The 23622-nt window shown below is 35.8% G+C and overlaps 1 protein-coding gene across 1 annotated transcript in view; it reads right to left on the bottom strand.

The window, feature by feature from the left end:
• LOC117321667 (mucin-2-like) overlaps positions 1–13592 on the bottom strand; it is a 125060-nt gene extending 111468 nt beyond the window's left edge. Inside the window, exon 1 of the mRNA XM_033876173.1 lies at positions 13435–13592. Within this exon, the coding sequence (XP_033732064.1) occupies positions 13435–13439 (5 nt within the window). The 5' untranslated portion in view covers positions 13440–13592. The remainder of the gene's footprint in view (positions 1–13434) is intronic.
• Positions 13593–23622: the final 10030 nt, after the last annotated feature.

The following is a 23622-nucleotide window of genomic DNA, read 5'->3' as shown; positions in this document are numbered from 1 at the left end:
GCTAACACCTTTAACACTTTCGTTCAGATCCAAGTCTGAAATAGCGATTCTTTCCCGAAATGAAAAAATAGCATTTTTTACCCGAACATCGTTATTGCCTTTGTTATGTACATCAACTGATTTTTATAGAAATTGTTGATGAATCATGATTCAACAAGAATAAATAACTAACTACACCCTATTCTTATATTGTTATATGTCCAATTTAGAAAGGTTGGCTCATTTAATTCATTTTATTCCATACAAGTTTTACCAGATATCCTATCCTTGAAATACAGTGACGTAAATTTTGAAAAGCTAATTAGACGGATCTTTCTCCGTTTCACCCTAAATTAAATATATATCCAGTTTCCGGTTATATAAGGAACACCCGTTTCTATTGCATAAACTGAATAATCCGATGATCATATTTATATAGGTACCAAAAGATTTCCAAAAATTGATTTAGTGGGGAAGTAAAATCGTATGTAAAGGCGCTTTCTTTAACAGTTGTAAGGTTCTGCTAAGGAAACTCTTAAGCTGGGCGTGAAGGTTTCCGACTCTGGTTCTGACTTAATACACAATGTATATCGGTTAAATGCTTATCCTGTCGTGTAGCAGCTGACAGCTTTAAACAGGTGTAAAAGAACGAGCATTTTGATATGATCACATACTTTAACAGTACAACAACCATTGTACAGCTTTAATGCTAAAATGGAACCAAGTAAATAATAACAATTTATATAATATATTTATCAGAATGAGCTGGTAACAAATTCATGCCATGTACAAGTGTAAAGGTCAAGTGTTAAGCAATAGAAATATAACATTATTCTTTAATTGAAATTTCAAACATAGGACGGACAAAGTTGACAAAGCCTTCGTCATTTAAAACTCTATAAGTCCAACAGTACTTATATGTGAACATAAAGGAAACGCCCATAAGCCTAAGACCTTATCCCTTTAACAATATGTCGGCCGACTGGACAGAAAACAAGTTAGACAATAAGCTTTCGCCTGAGGATAACACTTAGGAATGGGTCAGCAATAAAGTACTTAATGATATCAGTTTAATCTTAAATCGCACTGGACGTGTCTACAGATCGACAATAAAATATTAAATAGGTACAAAACTGTAACGGTTTTCTTTATTTTTTCCTGTTTTGTCAAGCATTTTTGTAGCAATTGTAAAATAAAAGGTTGAAGTGTACATTTCTTTAACGCGATACTGTGATCAAAATACATGTACCATAGCGAACATTAAAAAACCAATCCAACTCCCCCACTGAGAATGGGGCCAAACACTTTATTGCATATTTAAATGACCTACTAGTGGAATACACGTATTGGTTTTAGAGTGAACATTAACATTTCTGAATACACCGATAAGGGGTACATGTAATGCCAGTAACAGTCACATAAGTAGTCCAACTACATAATTGAGAGTTACTCTCATAATAAACTCATACCAAAAGTATATGACATATGCTCATGTGATCCTGTTTATGAAACAGGATTTTTTTTCTTTAATTTAAACGGAACGTATACATTTATTTTACACCAACGTTAAACACTACTTTGGTTCGGTAAATTGTATAGAAAAAAATACCTTTTGTAGAGAAATTTTATTTATGTGGCAACTGTGTGCAGGGATTCGTAGGAGAATGCCTTTTTACCGACTAAAGAAGACTTCATAAGATTACGTCATGCTTTGTTTTAATAACTATGTACTTTTGATGTTGATGTTTTTGTCAAGGATAATTGATTTGGTTTGGTTTTATGCTGGATTTGACTGTGACGCAATTACAAACACAGTTCGAAAAAAAACGTTTCAATTATCAAAATTTACGGTAGTTAATTTTCAAATGAATAATATAAATTGTAAACTTTCAATCAAATCATCAATGTGCCGCTCGTTTTTATCGGCTGTTCAAAATTTCATAATCTGCATATTTCATTTACGCAGTTGACATATACTTTGGTTTGTTTTTTGTTTAACGTCCTGTTAACAGCTAGGGTCATTTAAGGACGTGACAGGTTTTGGAGGTGGATGAAAGCCGGAGTACCCGGAGAAAAACCACCGGCCTACAGTCAGTACCTGGCAACTGCCCACGTAGATTTCGAACCCGCAACCCCGAGGTGGAGGGCATATGCAACATTTCATTGTTAAAAAAAGAGATTGATGCATCGACATTACTTTACAATCGCAGGGTGAAATTTGACCTGAACATTGATGCAAAAAAATATGTTCAGACGACATTGCATGAGACAAAATACAAGAAAAGCCCAAAAAGAGGAAGACCACTAGGAAGTCTTAAAAGCTTTAAATAATGTAGAAAAATATGTAACAAGTCTTATGTCTTTTTATTTATCTCACGTGCTTGTCCCGATCTTAATTGTACATTTTCAACAACTTTCACTTGCAGCACAATAAAATAGTTTTACCAAATTCAGTAACTCTCTAATAAAAGTATTTTTATGAACGTTTGATAATTACATGTACTTGGTGTCGTCGATGACATTATAAAATACTTATCCTGCAGCATCGTGCAGGAATATGTGTGTGGTGTGTATGTGTGATGATGTGTCAGTGGTATGTGTTGTGTATGTGTGATGGTTGTATGTGGTGTGTGGTGTGTATGTGTGATGGTGTGTCTGTGGTATGTGGTGTGTATGTGTGATGGTGTGTCTGTGGTGTGTATGTGTGATGGTGTGTCTGTGGTGTGTGATGTGTGATGGTGTGTATGTGGTATGTGGTGTGTATGTGTGATGGTGTGTCTGTGATATGTGGTGTGTATGTGTGATGGTGTGTCTGTGGTGTATGTGTATGTGTGATGGTGTGTCTGTGGTATGTGGTGTGTATGTGTGTGATGGTGTGTCTGTGGTGTGTGGTGTTTATGTGTGATGGTGTGTATGTGGTGTGTGGTGTGTATGTGTGATGGTGTATCTGTGTTGTGTGGTGTTTATGTGTGATGGTGTGTCTGTAGTGTGTATGTGTGATGGTGTGTCTGTGGTGTGTGGTGTTTATGTGTGATGGTGTGTATGTGGTGTGTGGTGTGTATGTGTGATGGTGTATCTGTGTTGTGTGGTGTGTATGTGTGATGGTGTGTCTGTAGTGTGTGGTGAGTATGTGTGATGGTGTTTCTGTGGTGTGTGGTGTGTATGTGTGATGGTGTATTAGTGTGATGGTGTGTCTGTGGTGTGTATGTGTGATGGTGTGTCTGTGGTATGTGGCGTGTATGTGTGATGGTGTGTCTGTGGTGTGTGGTGTGTATGTGTGATGGTGTGTCTGTGGTGTGTGGTGTGTATGTGTGATGGTGTGTCTGTGGTGTGTGGTGTGTGGTGTGTGGTGTGTGGTGTATGTGTGTGGTTGTGGTTGTGGTATGTGTGATGTGTGATGGGGTTGTGGTGGTGTGGTGGTTGGTATGGTGTGATGGTGTGTACTGTGTGTGTGGTGTGTATGTGTGTTGGTGTGGGTGTGTGTGGTGTGTGTGTATGGGTGGTGTGATGGTGTGATGGTGTGATGGTGTGGTGGTGTGGTGTGTGTGTATGTGTGATGGTGTGTGTGTGTGTGAGTGTGTTGGTGTGTGGTTGTGTGTATGTTGATGTGTGTGTGGTGGTGGTAGTTGGGATATCCGCTTGTGATGATGATGCCCCGTCTCTTGTTTGATTTGCTTCACTGATCGTTCATGCACCCGTGTCTGTATCATTACATAAGATATAACATAAACATTACAAATGCTCCTTTTAGAGATATTTTCCCAAAAAACATTTCTGTGACAATGATTGCGTTCGGAACGGTAATATTTGGACACCCTTCATTTCCCAAAGCGTACTCCACCCAGTCCATACAATAAATACCGATACGGTTGGTAAGCAGAGATGTTTTTCAGAATTCCTTCACACACATCACATGAATTACACTGTGTTTTCAGGGTTGGGTGCTTTTCTTTTTAACTGGGAACAACCATGTGCATCAAGTGAAACAGACGGATGTAGCTGGTTGCTCTAATAAAAGACGACTTTAAATAATGATAACAAAGTAATAATATATATCATATATTAATACAACGCACTGTCTAATTTGTAAAATTACTCTATGCTTTACATACACATAGTGTGTTCCCTCTTTAGAGTACGGGTAACCAGGCGGGTTGCAGTGTTGTGGACCCCTGTAGGCGGCTAATCGGTGTATTAGATGCACCAAGGGCATAGCATCCCATAGTCTAATCGAAAAGTAACATGGGAATACACCAATGTCTTGCGTGTATCTGTATTCATGAAAAGTCGGATACAACCGATGTCTCTGTGGGGATAGTAGGATAGTGTTTTCCTATTTTTCCATGATCAGAGAGTTGTAAAAGTGTACACCAAGGTTTCTCTCAGCTTAGACTGCCTCATTAGATTGGGCATGAACCTTTAGCTGGAGCTGAAGACCTTTAGTGTGGTGACGCCTATGGTAAAAGACCAGTCCCCTTTGTCCTGTAGACTGATAACCACGTAATGTATGTGTCGTCGGCATTACAACGATACTGAGGGTTATGATGGTGAAAAATATCCCCGATTAGTTTAAAATAAAGATAATGTTTCTTGTTTACGCCCAAAAAACCCCGAAGTATAAGATTATCTCGCCTGTGACAGTTGATTCAAGGGCAACGAATTGTCATCGTTCTCTAAGTAGGAATTGATCCAACATTGTGCACCAGTAATTACTCTTAGACGTTCGGAAAGTATATCATGGTCAAAGACGTCAACTGCAGAAGACAGATCAAGCATGATAAGTACCGCTCTGCACTCCAGGGCGGCAGCTATATCACTGCAGACACAAAGTAGGACGGTTTCAGGGGAATGTACCGTGTGATAGGCTAATTGCAAGTAGTCATGAAGACTGTTTGCGTTGAAATGAGCCTCTAAACGCTGGGACACAACCTTCTCCCGGATCTTGGATAAGAAAGGAAGATTTGACACTGAACGGTAGTTCTTTTATTCTTTCTTACTTGTTCATTCCAGGCTTCTTCAACAGTGGTCTAACATAACCCGTCTTGAAAAACAACGAAACCTTTGACTCAGCTAATTAATTGTGCGTGATTGATATTTCTATACATTGCTTCAGTAAAACTTTGGAAACGAATTCAGTTCCCTGGATTTTGATTGAGGGTTTGTGATGATCTTGCCCATCACAGCATAGGTTGTTAGTGTGAACAGTGTCAAAGGTTAGCCATCCAATTGGATGTCGGCAGCCGTGAAAATATATTGGTGTCAAAAGTTGAATTCACAATATCAATCTTTTGTCCGATGATTGTGTTTATTTTATCCCGGAAAACATCGTAGAACTTGTTGGACAAGTTTTCACAGAAAAAATAGCTTGATAGGGCTATTTCACTTGTATGGCCCAGTAAGTTTCTAGTGAGTCTGAAAAGGCTGTTTCTGATCCGAACGACATTTTGCGATTTTACCAGAACAATAATCCGAATATTCCGTCTTACAATGAATGTGGAGTGAACTGACTAACCGACGTTCTCTGCAAATCTGCAGGTGAATGGTTAATTGAGTCTTTCACTATCACGAAGTTTATTCTACCAAGGAGCGTTTAGTAGTGAATGTGTTTCGATCAGAGCCTCAATACCAGATGTAAATGCAACGGGGCAGTTAACACCATCATCAATAGGCTTCCGGACTGAAGAAACCTGAATGACTAAGTCTGTTACGGAAATTTTGAAACTCTCTGAAGCTGACCTAGTTCCTCACAATTTAGCACGAACAACAGCAAGATCACTAGATAGGTTTCCCTTTACATCGCTCAGACACGGATTTGTTACTAAAACACAGTGGATAACAGAAATATCTCCTTGTTATAACCACATTAAATGAATGGCCATATGCTTGGGTAGCTACCCACACAGGCTCTATCAGTCCCCGGAAGCCCGGAAAACTGTCGGGAAACCACATTAGCCTTATCCTCCATGTGGAAATGCATGTCTCCAGCGATAATAAAACAACCTCGTTGGCTGTGTAGTCATTTTTCACCTTTTATTTGTTGGCAGAGTGCCTCATACATGTATATGGTAGCCTATTCTCACACATATAAACAAAATATATTTAATTCTGCATCTATATACCCGGGTATCTCTCAATGAATTTAATATGTAAATTTATATCTCACTGCGTATATTACATGAGATTGATATCACCACTGTGTTTATGTCGCATTGCCTTTCCATGTGCGTTTACTATTAAAATACGACCGCTGTGTGTATAATGCCTACAAATCACTCTTGCTGGGTATACCATATATATAAAACTGACTCTAGCTGTGCATATAATATAATATAATAAAAAAAACTCACTTTCGCAGTGTGCATAATTTATTTCATAAATGGAGGATATTCTTTTTTATAATTCTCCCTGTGTACGTAATTGTGCATATAATATAAAACTAATGTTTATTGTGGATGTAAAACTGACTCTCGCTGTATATACAATAAATAATTCAAACCCTCTTTGTGTTTAAACAACTATACGGAAACCCTGATGCTGGTCTCATACCTTGATTCATTTTTTAGGATCAGACAACGCTGTGTTTAGTAAAGAATGTAACTCAGGCAAGGTGAACCGACCTGCTCTCTGACTATAAAGACGAAGGGACCAGCACGCACGTAAATTCCAAACCCATTCATCCACACTCTGGCGCCTTAGATGGATAAGAGCGGGTGTATTAATAACACAGAACATTGTGTCGGACATTGTTCTTCGTATGTTATCCGCGGCAAAGTCAACCAGCACGCTTACTTTGAATTCACTGTGAATGTTTGAGTCGATAGACCATGATATTTTGCAAGCATTGTTCGTTTTATTAATTCAATTGACATTACCAGGAGTTCATTTGCATCCGTTTCCCACCCATAAGGAACGTTCAAAGTACTTTTTGATAGATTTACACTTGTTGGCAAACATAAACGGTTTACAAGAATGATGGGAACACGCAAGCTAGAATTAATTTATTGACAGATATACACAATTATTTGAGGAAGCAATGCCATGATTTAGTTGGTAAGATAACAATAGGTAGCTCGACATTGGTTGTATGGTAATTATAGAATGAGATGACGCACTGTTACATAGGTTTTGTAAATGTAGTTGAAAACGAGAAACATTTTCTTACTTTTTACTACGCCTTTAAATTAGAAATACATTTAACACAGCAATTTAAAGAAGAATAATCGTAAATAACACACATCCATTTAACTATGAGTTGGACAGGCTTAAGGTATACTTGATATAATGTGAGGTATGTTTTTGTTTTTGTTTTATATTTTTTATATTGTTATTTGGTTAGATCTATATCTACTGTACTTCATTACAACAACAGCAGAAACTGTCATAAATACATGTATATGAAATATACACATTTGCATTTGCATGTTAAATGCTGTAATAAGTGAGCAATTCGCACCTTCCAATCGAGTAATACATATCCTCTAATAGCCGAATCCTCACTATGGTCATTGAAGGGTCTCGGGCCGACCTAACTGCGCCATTGAGTCGTTCTTGTTTAAGAACGTGGATTTGGTGTAGTGGTATAGGCTACTGGTAGTTCTATCTATAAAGATAAAATCAACACAGTAGTTGTATTTCGCTAACGTTTAAAGGCGATTGTTTTCAATATCCATATATATGTATACCGAAACAAACTAATATACGTATCTTAAATTGTTACTTGTTTTTAAATACATTTGTCAGTGTACAAATAAACTTTATTGTTATGGTTTTATTGAAACGGCTAGTAGCGTTAGTTATGGGAAAGGTTTGTGTATCGTTGCAGTAAGTTCTATAAACATACAGGCACCCCAACGGTATCCCCTACACCTGTATGCCTATTCTTCCTCGACACTTACATTTTCAAAAGCTATAAGTATATTGCCAGTTTGAAGAAAATATGTAACATAGTAGATACAATTTACCAAGTCAAAATAGTGTATTTACATATAGTTATCCTTATGCTGTCATCAATATTTTCTATTGTAAAGTTACAAGCACAGCTTTGTACAAGGTAGTTATTTTCTATTATTAAAATAAATCTATATCCGCAAGTACCAATATCAAGAATGCAAATATGATTTCAGGGATGTTATACGCGAAAATCTTTCCTGAAATTGCAAGAGGATTAAGTACTAGAAGCTCCGGTAGATTAAATACAAAGAGATCTGGAAGAGTAAATCAAAAATAATTTGATAAAATTGGTCGTTTCGTTTGTGCGATATTGCTGTAGTAATACAATGTACTTTTAATTAAGAAATATTTCCCCAATATATTTATTTAACGGATAGATATAAACCACTCTTAAAGCAAAAAGGAACATGCAGGTATCACTGGCTTAATGATGAAATATTGTGCCCAGACTCATGCGAGATACGGCAATATTCAAATAGAGTAACCTCAACGCCACATGCAATAGACATCAATGTATCCTATCACATAACCAAATACAATGTTATACTATGAAAATGAAATAATCTCATCAATGAATAAAAATGTCGGACAATATAAATATTGATTTCACTTTGCATTTGTAACTTTTAGTGTAAGTTACATCCGAAATTAACATTTTATTTAGTTTGAGAACGATTACCTTTCCGCCAAGACATATTAGCAATGTGTTCAAATCACGATTTACGGGATGGTTGACATTGACATCACTGAACGCGATAGACGTAATCGTACTTTCTTGTAAATGAAATAATTGGTACGGAAGTTCTAAGTATTCGGGATCTGATCAGTATTCATACACACAGCTGTTTTATCAACGTATTTATTACAACACTCCTGTGGTTTGGTCTGATACGATAATATCCGTGTTACATCACAGTACCGGATTTTAAGGGCCACGTATTCGTTTCAGGAGTGTATAGCATAAGTTGTTTTCCCGACTTAAGCATGATTTTCGTGTCGCTTACTTTGATAGTTTCGATTATGCAAATCAAAATCTGACACTTGATAAAAGTATGTAAATCAAAGTTATTGAAACTGTAACAAAGAATACCCGTTGAAATGCAGATAAATATACACATTATGTCATTAGCTGTATCTGCTTTATTATATATATTCTTTCTGTATGTAAATTGACTGTTGAATGTCGACTGCATGTCAATGCGTCATTCAATTGCTAAAACGATCATACTTAAAATAATAATTCCAAAAAGAACTGAAATAAAAAGTTTTTATTCTCGATTTTAAAAAAGAATTTGAACTCTTCAAAGCTGTTAAGCTGTTTTTGTGTTGGAACATGACATTATCCAAATTCTACAAATACCTAAATGTCAGTTGCCATCTACCCAGCAGAGACTCCCAGCCGTTCCTGTTCTAGGTGTATTTGTTTGAGTGGTCGCTATATAAATCTTTATCAATCTTAATCATCAACGTCTCAACGACGGCAACTTAGAATGGTGTTTTATTTGATAACTTTGGCTGACATACCTTGTTTATAGTACCTTCCTTGTTGTACTTGAAGTGTATCTGTACTAAAGATGTTTCAAGGACGTTAGAGTTCCTGGCATAATGTAACACCATAATTTCAATAACAGTTCGTGTGAACACGAACAAAACAAACCAGGATTTTAGATTTTTCCAATCGATTGCATAATTATTTACCTTTAACAAATAGAATAACAAGATTGTTAAATATTTTTATTTAAGTTGCTTTTCAATACATTCACAACGGTCGTACTTATCTTGCATTATGTGTGAAACGATGTGTATTAAAACTGGCACTATTTGTACCGGTCTTGCACAGTTGTGCAAACGCCCCTAGGATTCAAAGCACAACTAAGTGACATTGGGGCTAGCGCCGATACATTGAACACAATTTATTTATGTAACAAAGTGGTAATGCAATCCGTTTGATAAGAGTTGACGAAAGGTTTTAGATTGTTGGAACCTTGGTTTTTTAATCTTAATTACATAGAACATTATAATGAATTTTAGGCGGATGATATCGTGGAAATGCAGGTAGGCATTTTACATGTGATGTATGTAAACTGTCTTTGCTAAATCCTGTAATCTAGATGGAAAACACCGTATTGCTTTGATATTTGTATATCCAGTACGGTGAAACCTGTTTATTCTTAGAATCAGCAGTTAGGTAATAGAATTGTACCATCACGCTTCCATTGCATGATTGTAAAAGGCGACTTAATTTTGCACAACTCCGTTCTTCTTTATATCTTACTTGACATTGCCCACTTCTGGCCTTTAGTTGAGCGTTTGCCCCTAAGAGGAAGGCTTTAGGTTATGTCCCTTTGACAACCAGAGTCTCTAAAGATAACAGTTTCTACTGCTGCTAAACGCTCAGCATTTTGAGAATGGGACGACTGTTTCGCCGTTGACAGTATAATGTGATCGATAGGATGTCTTGCTGGGTGTTTGCAGCAGTATACTTCAGTGATGTAGCACCATAAAGTCGGCATTTCCCCCGCCCTATTGCAAGGAGAAAAACATGAACATACCGCAGTCTCCAACACGCACCGACATACACTACACATATACATCTCTAACGCAGGGGATATCGTCCTAGCTGTTAATAGGACGTTAAGGCATACAAAAGCTGTTCTGAACACAAGTTTGACCTAATGTGGTTACCACGGGTATCAATGTACACTCCGTGAGTGAAATAAAACACTGCAACACCGGAAAATAACAACAGGTTTAAAATATGTATCGTGTGATAGAAATAATCTGAAACATTTACCAGACGGTCAATTTAACAGGATGCTATATAGATATTCACGAATGGTAATAGTTAATGCCTAGGTAACACGGTGGCTATATTTGATAGCTCGATAGCACACGAACAACAAGAAGGTTATAGTCATAGTCATAGTCATTGACAACTTTATATTTGCAACAATTAATGTGTGGTACATTTTCACCTGGATCTCCCCTTGCCAAGATTCCTTCTTCCGAAAATTTGATTTTAACAGGGTTTTGATTTTTCAATAAATATAAGGTTTAATCAGAAGTTCAAACAGTCGTCAAATAAGCATATGTCAGACGATTTGATTTTGATTTATCGTATTGGAAAACCTTGAATAATGCATTTAAATCTGAACAACAGGATATGCAAATGTCTATGGTAAGACCAGTTTAGGCGTGGTAGATACACATTAAATACGTATAACTGGAAGTCTTGCCATAAGAAAATAATTAACAGTACAAACAATCGTCACATATAAAACGAAATAGCTGAACACAAATTAATTAATTGTAAAAAGATGTTGTGATCTTTAACGTTTTATTTAAATGGAGGAAGGTTATTTCCCTTCTTGTGTGCATGAATATGTAAAAAATTACCTTGTTACTATGCAACATAGGCAGGCGCTGGATATGTTAGGGGTCAGCTACCTGCCATTATTACCTGCTGTTATTTTTCGTGATGTCAGGACAAAAGCTGAATTCTTAGAAAGATCAGAAAAGATTTTTAGAAAACCTTCTTTCGATTTGAAAACCGTTCCAGGTAGTTTACCTGTACTCATGACCTGACAATACACTATCTTACCCAGGTGAAGTGACTCTGAATAATCCCTGCCTATCCTTTTATCTTGTAGTTAATTTTTGTACACAGCTTCTTCAGAGACATAATTATACGCAGGCTACGAGGGTATACAATGTACACTTACGATACAGACCTACAGTCAATAACTGTAATGAATACCTAAAACACTGTAGCGGGCCAGGGCGGTATGATCTGACTAATATTATACAGCCATTGTTGTAGGGTGAACATCTTGTCTCGATACCATATGTCATACGAAAAACGATTTCGCCGCATAATAGCAATGAGTATACCCTTTAAATAATATCAGAATGCTCAGTTGTCGCATTAATTCAAACAATTTGAATAAAGGTGTGCACTTTATCTTGGCGTTGCACCTTAACAACCGGCAATCATATTTCACTTGCGCTCGCATACCGGACATTCTTCAAGTTGTAATCATTTTAATAAAGAGTATGAAGGAAACAACTGCTATGTACAAAAGGTTGTCACATTGATCTTGGCTTTGATAATTGGCAGACGTTAATGAATGGTAGTTCATGACAGTTTATACATTGCTCCATGCCGTCATCTTTTTCAATATTGTGAGACGTCAGCTGTGTTGTTTAAATTTGTATGATGCAATGACATCACCTTACTGATGACATTACAGATATCAACCAAGGAATGTAATATGATAAAGCTAGAAAACAATCTCCAACTCCCTTACATGTACATACTATCTACCATTTATCTCCGGTCAGGGTAACCATAGGAAGACTGCATTTTAGTGAATGCCAATTTCAGCAATATGCAACTAGTTCTAACAATGCCATTTTGCACAGATTTCTATAATTTCGTTTGTCATAGACACCATCAAGCATGTGCCAAGTTGGAGCTAAGAGCACTTTGAAATAGGTCCTTTAAAAATCCAGAATGAGAATAATAGCTCTGATTCCCTGAACTTAATTTTGCTTCTTGCAATTTTGATATCATATGTAGTCGAGACTTTAATAACTACAGTATTTTAAACACCAGGACAATGTTGTAGTTGTTAATGACCATCCCTACTTACTAGGACACACTCCCACACCTATTTAGCAAATACTTTAACAATATATCCCAACATAACGCAGACTTTCTATGATCTCCTCAACAAACACTAGGGTCCCGGTTCTAGTCACAGACAAGACTTTGTGATGTTTGGTTAGGAAAGAATATCAATGTTTACTTTACTCTGGTCAATGAAATCGATGACATATTAAAGAATGTCAGCTACTGTTGGTGTATATGGTCTGTAGAGACATGTTCGAAAGGCGGCACCACGCCCAGACAAAATGGGGTCACGCTGAGAAGACCGGTTTTCTAAGCCTTCGCGGATTAATAAAACAGAAACTAATTCCTCCTATACTCGGAATTCTTTCAAATATATTTCAATATAATTTACTGCCTACAGTTAACAAAAACAACCACAGCTTACAATAGAATTTTATGTTACATATATATGAGGTTAAATCGAGCTCGAATGCTGGTACTAATATGATTTAAATGTTTTGGTATTTCTACTCTAATAAACTAACATACAACTAAATTGATAATATGATAATATGGAATCCCCGGCTGCTAACAATAATTTTGTTGATAATTAAGAATCTATATAGAGTTGAGAATTAATGTGTGTATGCTGTCAGCCCAGATGATAACACTTCATCAATAATAAAACGAAGGGCATGAAAAGGCTATACAGTAGTGAAGTATTTAGATTATCCATTATGGCTGAACATTATGGCTGAACACAGCATCCAGCCAATGCATTAACGGTATTGAAAATCGATTGGCACTTAATCACCATACAGTTAATCCCAATAGTCTAATAGTGAACTAACATGTCTGTATAAATACGCACAGTGAAGATAATTAGTACTTACCTCATTACCAGCCCGTTAATTGTATAAAAATCCAGAAATATAAATTTAGTCGTTGAATTTTAATCCAAAGTCAACTTTTTGTGGGATTGTATCACATTAAAGTTCCAGTAAAGCGCTTTAAGTCCCACAAGTCATCGAAAGTAACGAAACACGGGACACACGTGCGACGAACGACTACATCGGAATGTTCACTACAGCAAACCATTCATTGAACACATACCCGGAATCACGCGGTCATCTGAAACGGGTCACCGAGCATGCAATTATCACGATTTCTCATTGTCACCAATGTATACAAGCGGTATTTAAATTTGGGCGTAACGTGTTTGGGAGTTAAATTATTTTCCTTATTTTTGAATCTCTTAACTCACGTGACTTGATTCCGTGAATTGTTAACTACCTTTACATAAAGCTTTGTATGAGATTAATGGTGATAGAGTCCACCACTGATACTGCGATGCATATTGATGCACTTTTTTAAAGTGTGTATGTAAATACAGGATACAGTATAGGTAAACTGAAATTAGGTGTAGTGCTGTATCACGATGCATTGGAGAATCACCACACATTACTGTTTTCATATTTATTGCTCTTTTTATTTGATAAACTAACACATTTATTACACTTGTAATACATGTGAACCGGAAACACTTTTATCAGATACTAAAATGATTTCGGGACTTTCCCTGACTGAACATGTAACAAATAATACCGCACCAATTTCTGATTATCGATGTTACAAGGAAAAGCAAATACTGTACCAAGGTCTGACCCTTCATTACACAAGGAAACGTTAATACCACACCAGGTATGACCCTCGATTTCTCAAGGAAAAGTCAATACCACACCAGGTATGACTCTCGATATCTCAAGGAAAAGTCAATACTACACAAGGTATGACCCTCGATATCTCAAGGAAAAGTCAATACTACGCAAGGTATGACCCTCGATATCTCAAGGAAAAGTCAATACTACACAAGGTATGACCCTCGATATCACAAGGAAAAGTCAATAACACACTAGGTATGACCCTCGATATCTCAAGGAAAAGTCAATACCACACCAGGTAAGACCCTCGATATCTCAAGGAAAAGTCAATACCACACCAGGTATGACCCTCGATATCTCAAGGAAAAGTCAATACCACACCAGGTATGACCCTCGATATCTCAAGGAAAAGTCAATACCACACCAGGTAAGACCCTCGATATCTCAAGGAAAAGTCAATACTACACCAGGTATGACCCTCGATATCTCAAGGAAAAGTCAATACTACACCAGGTATGACCCTCGATATCTCAAGGAAAAGTCAAAACCATACCATGAATGACTCATAATTGCTGGTTTTTTTCGTGATATTCTGTAGAATTGTATAAAAATTAGAAACGATTGTAGATCATGATAACATCATGACGGCTAGAATACCTTTCAAAAGTGTCTACTCGTACAGACACACATGTCTCTTATATCTATCGATCTTCTAAAGAGCAAAATATAATGTTAAAATCGTATAATGTGGGTTTTACAATAATAAAGTATTTAGGATATTCAAATTGACTGAGTACAGCATCCATTCGTAGTATTAATGGTATTTACACTGTAAAATCGATAGACACTTCATCACTATATGATTGGTTACGTCAAACTGTGAACTTACTTGTTTGTTTACAATTGCACGATGATGATAATTTGAACTTACCTAATTACTGGCCCGTTATTTGTAAAAAAAAATCCAGAAATAAAAGTTCAGTAGATGAATCTTAATCCAAATTCAACTTCTTGTGGGAATGCATCGCATTATTCAAGTCTAAAAGTATGTTATAAAATGTCTGGTATAGCACCAGAGTTAAAAACCAAATAACCACGATTACTATAGACAACACAATAACGGCATGATAAGACAACAAGTGGACGCCATGATAAGACAACAAGTGGACGCCATGGTAAGACAACAAGAGGACGTTAGGGTAAGACAACAAAAGGACGTCATGATAATACCACAGCAGGCCGTCATGGCTACACAACAAAAGGACGTCATGATAATACCACAGCAGGCCGTCATGGTTACACAACAAGAGGACGTCATGATAATACCACAGGAGGGCGTCATGGTTACACAACAAGAGGACGTCATGATAATACCACAGGAGGGCGTCATGGTTACACAACAAGAGGACGCCATGATAATACCACAGGAGGACGTCATGGTTACACAACAAGAGGACGTCATGATAATACCACAGGAGGACGTCATGGTTACACAACAAGAGGACGTTATGATAATACCACAGGAGGCCGTCATGGTTACACAACAAGAGGACGTCATGATAATACCACAGGAGGACGTCATGGTTACACAACAAGAGGACGTCATGATAATACCACAGGAGGCCGTCATGGTTACACAACAAGAGGACGTCATGATAATACCACAGCAGGCCGTCATGGTTACACAACAAGAGGACGTCATGATAATACCACAGGAGGACGTCATGGTTACACAACAAGAGGACGTCATGATAATACCACAGGAGGACGTCATGGTTACACAACAAGAGGACGTTATGATAATACCACAGGAGGACGTCATGGTTACACAACAATGGGACGTCATTATAGGACAACGGAAGGACGTCCTGCTCTCACAGCAAGAAGACGTCATAGTTAGACAAAAGGACACCATTGTAGGACACAAGAGAATGCCATTTTATTTAGATCAAGGAAGATAGTGTAGTGAGAAAAAAAGATTTCGATCAATAGCCATATTGTCTCCAGTAAATTTTCCAAATAAGTCGATAATAAGAGAAACCAATAACCCAATACAAATATTATAATGATGTTGACCTTATTTTTCTATACAGGTGTAAGCTGCTCCTCTCAAAGTGTTAAATACAATGAGGTATCGCCCTGACAAAACTGAAGTATTCACATCTTCTTGTGTCAATAAAGGATCAACTAGGGTGTCTTTATTACCTGTATATCTCTTTAAAAATCTCACGTCATTGCAATTATCATTGGAATCGGAACGCAATAGAAAATAAAGCAATGGCAAAGCAAAGAACCTTGTCCTCTTATCTCGACAATTTTGGCAAGAAAAGAAACAGGATCAACCTTTATATTACTTAATTACCAAGAAAGCATACAGGATTTACATACACAAAGAATTTATTCCTTTGTGTAAAATATGACTAATTCAAATACAAAAAAAAGTTAAAGCACGTGGAGCATGTATCGATCAGATATACCTTTTGACATAAGGAACACGTATTGATCGGTCTGATCTCTTTACAAAACGAACGTGATAGCCACATACATCGACGGTGCGCTAACAGTTAAGTAGATTAGCTACATATTTTCTTCCTGAATTCCATTGTTTTGCTGATGACAGTATTAAGTGCTGATCATATCCTTACTGACAGAAATCGAGATTGCGCAACGTAACCTTGGGAATAACTTCCCTTAAGAAGCATATGGGTTAATACACTTAAGGAAGTATGCACCTTTTAAATACTGTTACAGTGGGCTAGTTATATAGCTTAGCTCATCTGTAAAACTACCCTTTTTTAACTTATATCTATTTATGTAAAATAATAACTTTAAAACATGTCTTATCTTTATTGACATCTCAGCTCTTTATATTCGAAATACACTTTTAAAATAAATATGACATAATAAAAATAAACACTGTACCTCCTACATGGCGTAAAAACCATTGACTTTATCACAAATATAATCTAATCTTGGCATACTTAAATAATAAGTACACGATATATACTTTGTTCGATGGTATTGCATACTGATAAGTATATCAATAAACGGATTTATTGCGTTAATACCAATGCAGAAATATTAGAGCAAGGGGCATGACTCTTGTATGAACAATGTCATGATATAATGATATTTAAAATTTAAAATATGTTTTGGATATAACATGATATTTTTGTCAAAACAACTGAAATATCATATATGAACTATGTGTATGTTAAACATTCTATTGTAACTTGATTGTTATAGTGAAAAGATGTCATTTCATGTAGAAAATAAGGATATTCATAATTAACATGTACATAACAAAAAGATTGGTATGAGGGATCCACACAACCTTAATAGCCTCGCATACCAAAGGCCGTACAATGCGTATGCAATCATAATTTTGAACGGTGACGCACAGCACAGTAGTATTTAGTGTATATACAACCGTGGTTCAGAACGGTGACACACAACACAGTAGTATTTAGTGTATATACAACCGTGGTTCAGAACGGTGACACACAACACAGTAGTTTTTAGAGTATATACAACCGTGGTTCAGAACGGTGACACACAACACAGTAGTATTCAGTGTATATACAACCGTGGTTCAGAACGGTGACACACAACACAGTAGTATTTAGTGTATATACAACCGTGGTTCAGAACGGTGACACACAACACAGTAGTATTTAGTGTATATACAACCGTGGTTCAGAACGGTGACACACAACACAGTAGTATTCAGTGTATATACAACCGTGGTTCAGAACGGTGACACACAACACAGTAGTATTTAGTGTATATACAACCGTGGTTCAGAACGGTGACACACAACACAGTAGTATTTAGTGTATATACAACCGTGGTTCAGAACGGTGACACACAACACAGTAGTATTCAGTGTCTATACAACCGTGGTTCAGAACGGTGACACACAACACAGTAGTATTTAGTGTATATACAACCGTGGTTCAGAACGGTGACACACAACACAGTAGTATTCAGTGTATATACAACCGTGGTTCAGAACGGTGACACACAACACAGTAGTATTCAGTGTATATACAACCGTGGTTCAGAACGGTGACACACAACACAGTAGTATTTAGTGTATATACAACCGTGGTTCTGAACGGTGACACACAACACAGTAGCTTACAATGTACATATAATTGTGGTTTTGAACGGTTACACTTATCACACTTGCGTACAATGTACATAAAATTGTGGTTTTGAACGGTGACACTTAACACACTTGCGTACAATGTGCATATTATTGTGGTTTAGAATTCAGATATGACAAACTTACACACAGTGTGAAATGTCATACAATTCTGGTTACAACGCTTATCTTGAGTGTTTACAATACCACACCTGTAAGAACTGAACTAAATTGGGGAAAATTACACATCCCTTCACTTTGTAAATCTGAAATATCACATGTGATCAGTTTACAATTGACTTATCATGTATCGTGTACCTATATCTAGTATCTCAAAGTCTGAATACATTTAGTACCAAATATAATCATTGCCTCTTACACAGCGTACAAAGGAAACTGACAACAAAGGGATCAATCAACCGTCACAGTATTTCAGCTAATATTTCATCTTAGATCAAAGGTTGCGTGTAACCGGTTTCCACGACTACTTCACATACTCTACCTGTATCCATGGCGACTGATTTAGCAAACACAATATGATGTAAAACTCAACTGATGGATCAAATAAGTTTACAAGTTTTCATTTGAATCTACTTTTTAAAAGCAAATGATCTCGTATTAAATAATAAGGTAAATATGAAAATGGAAATATTGTTTAAACATGCAATAGAAACATAGAATAAGAAATATGCTTAGCATGTGTATATACCAGTTACGGGCACAGGCATATCATATACTTTATCAACTTAACGATGACATTTATATTTACAACATATTGTTTGATTTGACAGGATTGTATTATAAATGTCCACGTTGATTTCATAACAACCGAAATCAGTTACAGAGATCAGTACTTGTCTTTGTCTTTCATGGATGTGATTACTATAAATCATTTATTATTCGCGTGTGATTTATTTTTGCGTTAACACGCGAGGAGGGGCAATCACGAATTCAAATCCTTCGCGTTTATTTGTACAAAAACAACACCTCTAATCTATATACATTCTACACGTATATCGGTTACCGACATAGTAGTCTTACATAGTCCATGATTCGAAAGCCACATTATTAGCGAAGTGATTTGTAGATCAGCGTTCGCAAAATTATGTCTGAAGAAGTAAGTTTGCGAAAAGTATTCTCAGAATCTATGTGATTTACCGTATAGGTTTCCCTATAACATAATACATCATATCCAGATATATTTATTGGTGATAATAAGCAACTATATCATCAATTGTTTTATTGTTTATTTAACTACAGGGAAGTCCATTTGCATTACAGATTACTTGATCAGTGCAAAACATATAAGAATATACTTGTAACTTTAAACTCTAAACAAATTACATCAACTAATAGTAACCAGTTATGTATGGACGGTAGAGTTCGAGAGGGAGGTAATCGGCGTACTCGGGGTAAACCCACGTGGTCGGACCAGGCCGCCAAGGTGAAAGTTGAATGTGGACTTGGAAAGGTTTGTTTTCTATATCCCCGACTAACTTGGGCTTCCCCGCATTTTTAATATCACCCCATTTCAGGACAACCTATTTTCAAGAATAAAAAAAAACTTAACATGAGCTGATGAAACCATTTGGTATCAATCAAATATACCAAAGCCAAATGGTATGTAAACCTTCTCCATGTCACTTCTGTTCTCCGTCAACTTGCCGTAATTTCCAAGTTATGTATCCAATACCGAAACAAATCACGATGTTATCACGTATCACTATAATTTGATGTCGACTACTGAAGGAGAACGACACAATGTTTCTAGAGATACAGGTAGACACAGACCATGGAAACGTTTTATATTGGACATCATAATCTCATTTGTCAGAAACGCTCGATGCTTGTTGACATTCCTAGTTGTTCCGTTGTCATCACCCTAGTTCTTTGAGAATTTGACTACATTTGGCACGTGCAGTCCGTAGAGCAGAAGAAAAAAAATGTTACGGAGCACCTGGTTGAATTGTAATTTTTTCAATGGTCGTCATAGAAATCTTTATTTTTTGTTTCTAGTCTGCCCTCGATTTTGAGTAAGAATTATGATTGTTTTTATAGTGTCGGTGTTTTTTTTAATTTATAATTTATTTATTTATTTTGTTCTGTTAGGCTGTTCCCACAATTTCAAATAAAGAAGGAACAGAAAATGATCAATTGATTGACTGTGACAATGAAAAAAGAAGAAAGAAAAAAGTCTCAATCACAAACGAATGCTTAAACGTTTATCACACATTATGAAGAAAGCCCTTTAAGTGGCAGATTTTTTACTGGTTTATTCAAGACAGTCCATCAAGGCATGCGAAAATCTGACCTTCTAAATAATGGTACAAAGTTGTTTTGAACATTCCTCATCAACCTCTCAATAACCCTGATATGTTTTCTCTCTGGGTAGTAAACGAACAGCCGAGGATAAATCTCGTATGATGACAAACGCGGAAACATTTCCTGTTATCAGTGACAAGAGTAACGTTACTATCCTTAAGTAGTTTAGACATACTGATGATATTACTATCATGCCTTGAGACTATCATGCTGGGAAAGGAGGAAAACGGTTCGAAAATAAATAATTTGAGGAACCTAACGAAATTAAAATCAAATGAATGATTAATTGGGTCAACATGTAAACAGTTCTTGATAATCATATATAATTTAGACGCAATAACTAGAATGGGTTGTGTATTTCGTTGCCCTGGGAGGACATTTTTAGTAACCACTCATTTTTATTACTTATCAGTTACTCTTTAGTTGTTATAATTAAGTTGCTATAACTTATTTGATAATTACAAAACATGGTAAGGCTGTCAGGCAAAATGGACTGCTTCAGATCCGATGAAAATTTGTAAAAAGCTAACCTTAATCGATACGCTCAGTTCATTAAAAGAGAATATGTAACTGAATAGAGCTTACCTGCTTGATTAGCAATAGCAACCAAGGAATAAGTGACAACACATATGAACAATTAAGTAATAACAAATAAGTATTCAGTATTAACAAAAAAATAAATAATAACAAATGTTAACAATTAAGTCCTAACAAATAAGTATTTACTGATAACAAGTAGGTATCGGGTAATAAAGAATAAGTTAAGAAATCAGTTTTAAGCGATATAGAATGCGTATTTAGTAGTAACAAATAAGTATTCAGTGATAACAAATATGTATGCAGTAATAACAAATATGTATTCAGTAATAACAAACAAGTTTAATGAATAAGTAATAGGATGTAAGTAAATATAAGTATTAAACTATAACAAATATGTATTAAGTAATTCAAATAAGTATTAAATAATTACAAATAAGTATTAAGTTATTCAAATAAGTGTTGGTTTTTGAGTAATATCAAATAAGTTTTACGTAATAAATAAAAATAAACAAATGATAAAGAGAAATAACAGAGTAATTTTGAATAGTTTTCAGGTAATTTAGTACTCCGTAACGAAACATAAATGTAAAAGAATAATATGTGTAGTTTACCGGGAAAATATCAATAATGATATTAAATATATAATAAAAAACTATCATTAAAAATACAAAAAGGATATTGAATGGTTTCCCGTTTGATATAACATGTATTTCACAAGTATGACCGAATATCGAGAGGGAAGCAAGAGTGAAAATATATCGAAATATTCTGTTATACTAGTGAAATATATATAAAACGGGAAACCATTCAATTTTTTTTTATTGCATTTTATATACTTAAGCACAAAGTTTAAAACATCGAAATGTTCATAGTGTCAAAAAGTGCGAGAATCAGTAACATAATTCATGACGTCTTCGCTTTTTGAAAGACGTTACTCCACGTCTACTTGACGGTGCCATTTTGAAAGGACTGATCAACGCAATTTAAGCGTTTTTTTTACTGTTATCGGAGAATATGTTCAAAAACAGCTAACGTCAAGTGAGTATTTTGTCAAAAAGTAGTCTGAATATTTCAGAAATACAGCAAAATAACCAAATAACCAATTTAGCTATCATCTCTTCCATTGGAAAAAATCTGCAAGTTTCAATGAGATGAATACAAAGGTTCGCTCTGATTGGTCAAAAACAAAAACTTATATTTTCAATGCAAAATTTTATATTTTCACAGCAAAATCTTATATTTTCTCTGCTCATCGCTGCAGTGAAAATATCAGTTTTATTAGTTTGATAAATTTCCATATTTCACTGGCAAAATGCAATTTATAGAGGATATCTAACAGTGCCTTCAGTAATACCAAATATATTTCACGAGTGGGGCTAATATTTTGATTTTTTTCAAGAATGCGCAGCATTCTGTTTATTACATTTTTGATCAACGAAAAACCTACCCCGTATGCTAACTAGGCCTACAGCGAAAATCTGTAAACAAAAAAAAGTAGTTCCCCCTGTCCAGGTGCTGACATACAATGTATATGTCGGGCTTTATGATTGGTCAATTATTTTGGTATTTTCTAATCATTAATCACTAGTATGATAAAAAATATCACTTTTATAGAATGAATAATTTTTGATATTTCACTGGTAAAAATGTAATAAATTAGTATATATAATGATTAATAACAAAGAAATGATAACAAATAGTTTTTTTTACAAAGAAGTGATAACAAATAGGTCAAAAGAAATAGATGTCCATCCAGGGCTTCTTTAGGAAATAAATGGAATTAAAGGATGAAAGGATGACCTGCTTGTCTTCATCAAGTGACATTATCTTTCTTCGTTGTAACAAACCATGTGTGATTGAAGTTTTCCCTTCTCATGTAAGTATGAGGCCATAACAGTGACGGGATATTTTCAGCTGAGGTCCTTGACTTTTGTGGCTTCAAAAAGTTAACAGAGAGAGGATGCACACATTTGGTTGACATTGGGATGGCTTTCGTCATTTTCACTCAATGTATAACCCACCATGTAAATATAAATTCTTCACATCAATATCAAAAAGTACCGACTCATTTTAAATAATAGGTCGTCAAATGACTGTATATGTTTGATAACAATGGACCGCCATCGAAGCTTGTCCAAAATATGTTCACGGAAAACACACTATCTATTGAAATGTCCCCATAAATTACGCGTCAAAAGGTCGTATGTTTTAATGTTCCAGATAGTCCGGTTTTACACACGCCTTCTACATTATCAATGTTTCAGGAACACCCATTTTCTTTTATCAAGGAACAATAGATACGTCAAACTAGTTTACCTTACATAATTCAGCATGTTTCACAGGCATAAATGTAGGTGTGGCATGTATTTTACATGAAATTGTCATATATATTTTTTTATCTTACGTACTTC

This window comes from Pecten maximus, chromosome 2 (genome assembly GCF_902652985.1).
Source record: "Pecten maximus chromosome 2, xPecMax1.1, whole genome shotgun sequence".
NCBI lineage: Eukaryota > Metazoa > Mollusca > Bivalvia > Pectinida > Pectinidae > Pecten > Pecten maximus.
Note: the sequence above shows the minus strand (reverse complement) of the source record. Positions and strands in the feature narration are given on the sequence as shown.